We start from the raw sequence: 7,985 nt of genomic DNA, 5'->3' as shown, positions 1-7,985 counted from the left end.
ACTTCTAAATTGGCATTACACATTCCTTCAAACATCTGGGTCTGCTCACACCCATTCTCCTCTTTGTGGCAGGTGTCACCATTTTTGTAAATCCTGCTGAAATTAATTGTGAAGTAGAAACAGAATACAAGTAAATAGAATATACTTGCATTAAATGAAAAATAAATAAATACAATTCTAGGTATCTAGGTATATCTAATAGAATTTAGTGGCCCTGAATTGATTTCAATGCTGGGGGTCCAACACTGGGGGCGGGGATACTTAATGAGCCACAGGTGATTGGTCGACTCGGTCAGACACGCCCCCAGGGCGGTCTCCCATTGGCTGAGAGCATCACCAGGCCACGCCCAGGGGCGGGGCCTCGCTCCTGTTGCGTGTTGAACCGTTGCGTTCGCGGAGCGTTGTATTTAGAGGGTCTGTCTCTCCCGGGGTGTCGGTACTACTGCTGGATTAACGGAGGGGAAGGAGCTGCTGCTGTTTCAAAGAAAAGCCCTCACACTTTTCATCGCTTTAACATTGGATACGTGACTCGCCCTGGGGTTGGATTAATTTAAACCACTCTTTTTTAGTTTTTCTTTTTCATTTGCTTTAGAAGACCCCCACCCAAACTCACTCAAGACAATGGGTTCCCAGTCATCCAAGGGAGAGGTGGCCGCGGAGGCGCCCGCTGCTGATGCTGCAGCTGTCAAGACCAACGGACAGGTAGATGCCCTCATGACTGGACACACTTTACTGCTTTCAATGAGGGAGACTCGTAGGGGGGGGGGAACTTCTCACACAAAAAAACCATCTCAGGTGTATTTTAGTTGAATGAATTAAATCTCAATGTGGCAACATTTCTGGCAGGTGGGGTTCATCTCTTCTTGTCTGTCTCTTGCTGGAGGCTCATTCATACAAATGTCCCACAACTAAAAAAAAAAAAACTGCGCCTAGTTTTATTCATCTCTTGTAACTTAACTTAAGTTGTCCAAGTTTAAAGTTAAATGTGTGATATTGGTAACTGTACCCCCCCAACCCCCCTCACAAACAAACAGCAGCTTAAAGGGGGAGGGGGAGCTTGGGTGCACGTAGGCAGTCTACTACTCCCCCCTTTGTTTTTATTTATTTATATATAAATATGAGCCTTTTATTTCGTCTGGCTTTAAACATTTTTTTAATTCTTATTAAACGTAATGGAAAAAATAAAGTGATAAAGATTGCGTTTAGTTTACAGTACGCTGTATAACTTATTACATGAATATGACTGCAAATTAGCTGCTTTATAAAATCAATTAACCTGATTACAGGATGATTTAAATATGAAAACGTTTTTGTTGGGTTTTTTTTAATAAAGGAGAGGTTTATTTATTTATTTTTAAGGAAAAGGGTTGTATAAACTGGATCTCGGTTGCGGGGTCTCATCCCTCCATCGAGGCTCCAGCCTCGTCTTTGTTGAACCGACGTCTGTCTGGTTCCTTAAGCCGTCTGCGATGCGCTGTCGCCGCCTAACGCCAGTGCAGGGTACTGCAAGGCGTCGCCTCTGAGCCAGGCTTCACGGTGGTTAATTAATGAGCAAAAGGATGAGAGAGAGAGGGAGAAATGCACAACAACTGGTCTTATACATGTTATACATTATACATACAGATCTTTTTTCGTTCAAAAAAGTGTTATCTGTGCTGTTGACTTATTTATCACATTTTCCTCTTTCGATCTCCAGGAGAATGGACACGTCAAAACCAATGGCGACGTCTCCACAAAGCCTGATGGGGATGCTGCTGCTACCAACGGCTCGGCCGAGGCGGCCAAGGAGTCTGAGGCCGGGGCTGGGGGTGACGGCATTGAGCCGGCACCTGCTGCAGATGGAGAGGCTGCCAAACCGGAGGGCGAGGCAGCCGCAAAGGAAACCCCCAAGAAGAAGAAGAAGAAGTTCTCCCTGAAGAAGTCCTTCAACATCAAACTTAATCTGAAGAAGAGCAAGAAAAGCGAGGCTGTGAAAGAGGAGGTGGCAGCCGCGGCTGCCCCCTCTGAGGAGAAGCCATCTGAGAACGGAGCGGCCGCCGCCGCCGCTCCTGCTGAGGAGAAGAAGGAGGAGGCGAAGGAGGAGGCTCCTGCCGCTACTACTCCTGCAGCCACTACTCCTGCCGCTACTACTCCCGCCGCCTCCGAGGCTCCAAAGGCCGAGGAGGCACCGGCTCAGGAGGAGGCGCCCAAGGAGGAGGCCAAAGAACCAGCTGCTCCGGCCCCCGAGGCCACGAAACCAACAGAGGAGAGCAGCTCAACCCCCGCTCCATCTGAAAAGAAAGAGTGATTGTACCTTTAGCTCACAGTGAACTCGGTGAACTGTTTTTCGAAAGAAAGCGAGAGAAATAAAGAGAATTTAAGAGTATATATATATATATTTATATATATGTGTATATGTATACATATGTATATGGATATATGTATATGTAAATATATACACATGTATGTGAAAGACTCGACGTGCCACTTTTCGTCATGATTACAAGACGACAGACTAGATTCACTAGATCACTTCCCTGGTTACTGCGCGACATCTGGACCCAGACTGAGTTTGAGGCTGTGGGATGGTCACTATGTGGAAAATGGATTTAAACGGCTAGAACGCCAGCTAATGACACCAGAAGTAGAGATGGATGGAAGGATAGATGGAGTTGAAGCATCTTTTCCCTAAAAATCTGCAGATCAAGATGCCTCCTTGCTGAAGGAATGACGCTAGATAAGATACTATGACACCACCACCACTTGAAATGACTGTTAAAGAGAAAAAGAAAAAAAAAGATGAAATCAGAAAATTAAGAGACTTGCCAACTTTTTACATTCCTATATTTTAACCCAAATTTGAAGTATTTTGTGGTGTATTATAGAAATCATCTTAAAGATTCAGAGAAGTTATGACTCATTTGTTAAAGAAACAAAATAGACAATTTTGATTTTTACCTTGCTATGAAAAAAAAGAACACTTAAGCTTGCTATGTTCACTGTTGCGGTTTGATATGAAGCAGAGTTGTTTATCTGTCGTGTGTGAGCCTGAATCTGCTTTGTCTCTGTAAATACATTGGATTGATTTCTGTTCTTTATTTTGCTAATGTTGACAGATGTTACTGGTTTTATTGTAAACTTGATAATGGTAAATAAATGTTGGTTACCTGCCTGTTGATGTGTCTCTAGGGTTGTTTCCATCATCCATTACATTTGCTGTTACACAATTCAATTAGAGGACCTGTTACCCATTTTACAAGTTATTTACAACACTGAAGTGTCAAATACCGGTAATAGCCATTTGCCATAATCTTGTAGCACATACTCAAATGGGATATCAACACTCATTGAAGGCTTCACTATTGTTTGATGCAAGGCTAAAACCCCTCTCAATCCTTTTTTTGTGTACAAAACATAAGAATAGCTGATCAAAGTTGGTCTCATCATTAGGTATAAACAACCTTAGACAGAGGACGGCTTAACTCTTTTAACTGCCATTATTTCTTGAATGAACCTGGAAGGAAAAGTCACGTGGGCAACATTAAGTACCTCCTTATTGCTTCCGTAGGATTTAAGAGGGTAAGACGCGGCCAAGTGCTACTAGTCATCAGCCCTCGAGGAAATTATAACGTCCCCCTCGTAAAAAATAACAAGTCTCAAATTTTTCAGAAAACAGAAAAAAACATTGCTTCAGTTCTTTATGCTTTTTTTATGACTTAGGCCATTGTTTTGAGAGTTTGGTGATAAACAAGCAATCAAATGAATTTTAAACCTCTATGAAATTAAGTCTTCTGGCAGTTTGCTGCTGTGGAGCAATCAGATATTCCAGGAGAGAGAACAGCAAATCTCTTAGAAATTAAGTTGTTGCCACACATCAGTCTGGAAAAGGTTATAAAACCATAATGTGGAATTCAACATTTTACAGTGAGGAGGATTCCTCACAAGGGGAAAAGCAAGGCAAGGCAAGTTTATTTGTATAGCACAATTCAACACAAGGTAATTCAAAGTGCTTGACATCAATATTAAAAGCGGCAACACACAATTAAACAGTAAATGACAAATAAAATGATAAGAAGAGAGGTAAAATAATAAAAAGCACAAGTTAAAAAGTAAGGGCAGTAGAGTACAGCAGGTACATCTTATTCTTACAATGGCAAGAATTACGTTTCTATACGGTCAAAACGTACAAAGACCGGGTCAAATACAGTATTACAAAAGTAATCTGTAACAATTCGTTCGGTGAAGTAAACCAATTAGATAATTCTCTGCCACAATGTGTGTTTCCAGGTCTTATTTCACACAATTGGAAAGCATCCAAGTCGGTTGTTACTGCTCCCAGGACTGGATCAGACTGTTCAATGGTAGGAGAATACCGGAGACCCGATACCTCCATCACAGACCCTACAAGCAGTGCTGAGCAGGTCCATGAACATATCACACGGCAGGACTGCTGGGTGGCACAGTGGTTAAATGTTAATGTACTGAGGCTACAGTCCTCCTGCAGCGGTTGCAGGTTTGAGTCCGGGCCTGCAACCCTTTGCTGCATGTCGTCTCCATTATTTCTTTCTACCTATCTACACCTTGAACAAAGGCTACAAGAAAATCATGAAAACCCAACTGGGTGTTTAGCAAAAATGCATGTGAACAACCTGCAACAGTTCTGAAACAATGAACAGATGAGACCAACCCAACTGTCAAGTATGACGGTGGGTCTTCTCCAACCACGGGACCTGGGCACCTTGCATTTATCGAGTCTGGCATCACCTGTTCTGCACAGCAGAGGATCCTAGTGGGAGACGAGAGGCCATTTGTCTGCTACGGTGGGAACAAGGTCCTCCAACAGGGCCGTGATCAGTGGTAGGCCAGCAGATTTACACCAGAATGGCTGAAAACAACAACAAAACACACGGTTTGCATTGGCACAGCCAATATCATCCCAACCGAGAGGGCGTGCTGGGAGTTGGACCTAAAGAGAGCTGTTTATAAGCGGACAAAAAGCAACATTTCTTCAAAAGGAAATAAGAAATTCATGAAGTCACACAGAGATGCTTACTTCAAGTGATTGCTGCTGGTGGTTCATTTACAAGCTACTGAGTCATACAGGAACTCAGTAGTATAGCCCACATTATTATTCTTTTTATTTCTGGCTTCACTTTGTTTTTCTTTTCAATGAATAATATCACTGTAAAATAAGTCATATATTATCATTCATCTGAGCTCTGAGCCAGATGCCGAGACAAACTACGGTGCATGATCAGATAACTTTATCTTTAGCTTTATCATAGTCATTGTCCCCCCGAGTGAAATCCCCCACCCGCCCCAGTTGCGTCAGTTGCAGCACAGAAAGAAAAGACCGAACTTTGACCTTAGTTGGATTATGACTCAATCTGATCCAGCATTAACCCTGCGGGACTCTGCCAGTAGTTTCAGTTCACTGGGGTTTCACCGGCATCTCCATTTTGATTTCACAACCGCGCTGCTAGCCAATCACTGTTTTTCCTCACTTCAGCTTCTGTTACATAATAAAAATGATCAAAAATTTAAATGGGAATAGGAATTTATATTTATTTAATTAATCCACATTGACCCTTGAAGTCTTGTTGGTCCCTTGGCTCCGAGAGCACCGCCATCACACCTGACTGTTCCTCATCACATCAAGAGAATTCCCTCCATTTGAACGCCGGAGATCTCCTGAAAATGTCCGGCTGAACACGGCAGCCAGACGGGCTGAAACGACCTAGTTCACATGGTGATAAGATGAGTTGAGATCTGTGCTCCATTTGGACCCAGCCTTCAAACCAGGGGTCAGTGACCCTGGTCCCAAAGAGCTGCAGTCCTGCATGTTTTAGACGTTTCCCCTGCTTCAACGCACCATGACACAAGTGTCCTTAACAGACTTTTGCAGACCTGGATCATGAGTTTATGACAATCCTTAATTAGAATCAGGAGTGCTGATGCAGGGAGATGTCTAATACATGCAGGACTGTGGCTCTTTAGGACCAGGGTTGCCAAACCCTGCATTAAATAGATACAAATGATTGAATCTGGATTTCCTACTCTTGAACTCTTTGTAGCATTGCTCTTTCACTTCTTGTTTTTAACTGAAATAATAAGTGTACAAAGCAAATCCCTCCTGAGTGAACCTTCCTCACACTGTACAATAACAAGTACAGGGAGCCGTAAATAATTAATAACGTATCCACAGTGATCTCATTTCCAGTATCAGTCTTATACTATATATTACTGTTTTGTTCCTCCCACACCATGCACCTGCTCCAATGACAGGTCTCCTCAGAGATGATTTGATTCTCAGTCGGCAGTAACTGTGTCTGCAGAAATGTGGGAGCCGGGGTTGAACAGGTGTTGGTGTTTGCTGCCACCTGTCGGCCAACATCGGGAATGACACCAGGTCGTTTACAGGTGCAGCCGCTGGAGCGGCTGTACTGGACTGATCTGTGTGGCACTTTATCAATCTGTTGAGAAATAACAGCCTATATTTGTGAATCAGAGCTGGCAAAATAAGCCTAAATTCAAAATTTTCTGAGACTCGATGAACCACCATGAGCAAAAGCAATTCCACGACAGACACAGTGGTAGAATTCTAAGGTGGAAAAGAAAGAAGAAGAAAACATTCCTTCTGACTACATAAGTTTGCCAAAAAAAGAAGAAAAATAAGAAACTGTGTGTTTGTAATCTGACTTTTCTCATAATTTGTGAGGGAAAAAATGAAATTTTAACTTTATAAATTAAAAAAAAAAACTGCATGAGAGAACTATTAAATACTGAATTTATAAACTCACAAATATGCCAGAAAAAGGTAAAAGCTGGTGGCTTTTAGGCCTTCCAGTGTCTTCCTATCAGTCTACAGTCTGCAACTGACATTGTCAAAATGAAACATAGCATGTAAATCATTGCATTTACTGATCATTGGAGCTTTCTAATACAGTATATGGATAACATTATAGACAAAGCATGTTGTTTTCTCCCCCAGTTTCTTTCAAAGCCATGCTCCCCCATTGTCCTCATTGAGACGAATCATATCAGAACCCCAGTAATGAAAACATGTACTTAGAATTATCACCAAGTAATTTTCTCTTTAAAATTGATACAACAAAATACCAAAAAGATGAACAGATTCCTTTTCAGCCGGGTTTTTACAGTATTGTTTGTAGAAGTTGGAGTGAGTCGTTTGACTCTGCTTGTTTCCTCAGCAGGGTTTGCATTGTTTGAAATTGGTGTCACAACTTTGTGATGCCCACGTCCAGACACGTACAGAGAATGCAGAATGCCGGGAAGTTTGGTGGTGATAGTGGATTGCTCTAATCTGGATCTGTGATGTCACAGAACCCAGCATGTCTGTGTAGCTCTGTGAATCACCTATTTTCAGGATCAGGCTGCCCAAAACTAATGTTGCATCCATTAATAAATCGGGACTGGGAATAGGGTTGCCAACCGTCCCTTGAAAAACGGAATCGTCCCCTATTTATAAACTAAAGTATGTAAGTAGTATTGAGCTGAAAAGGGACGCACTTTGTCCCGTATTACTGTGAGAGTCAAAAAATAGTCATAAAATGCCAATGGAAAATGACATTCACAGACAACAGATCATAGAGGCTATGACCCCCAAAGTTCAGTTCATAAGTTATTTTTTTTCTGTTTTACTACAACTGTAGTCTACAGTCATGGCCTTTGAGGCAAAAATATGTTTACAAGTTTTCTACAGACTTTGTTTGCACTTTTGTTATTGCACTAAAAATGTGCACTATTACAGAATGGATGTTCTGCTTTCATTCTATTGTTATATATTCATTTATACAATTTAAAGTTAAGCAGGACAGGTTTCTGTTTAAGAAAGATACTTATTTTATTCAGTTCATTTTGTTATTTTGTATTAAAGTGAATTGCTGGATAATAAATTTGTTTTCCATGTGTTCATGGCATTCAAAAATATGCATCTAATTCAATTCAGGTTCGAGTCAAATAGTTAAAAAATCGTTTCACTCACA

At 41.7% G+C, this 7,985-nt stretch overlaps 1 protein-coding gene across 1 annotated transcript; it reads left to right on the top strand.

The window, feature by feature from the left end:
- Positions 1 to 405: 405 nt before the first annotated feature.
- On the top strand, positions 406 to 3,155 carry marcksl1b (MARCKS-like 1b). Its single transcript, XM_061741080.1, has 2 exons — positions 406 to 702; positions 1,697 to 3,155. The coding sequence occupies exons 1-2, from the start codon at positions 622 to 624 to the stop codon at positions 2,285 to 2,287; spliced, it is 672 nt and encodes a 223-aa protein (XP_061597064.1). The 5' UTR covers positions 406 to 621; the 3' UTR covers positions 2,288 to 3,155.
- The last annotated feature ends 4,830 nt before the right edge of the window (positions 3,156 to 7,985 follow it).

The sequence above is a fragment of the Cololabis saira genome, chromosome 15, assembly GCF_033807715.1.
Source record: "Cololabis saira isolate AMF1-May2022 chromosome 15, fColSai1.1, whole genome shotgun sequence".
Lineage (NCBI taxonomy): Eukaryota > Metazoa > Chordata > Actinopteri > Beloniformes > Belonidae > Cololabis > Cololabis saira.
Note: the sequence above shows the minus strand (reverse complement) of the source record. Positions and strands in the feature narration are given on the sequence as shown.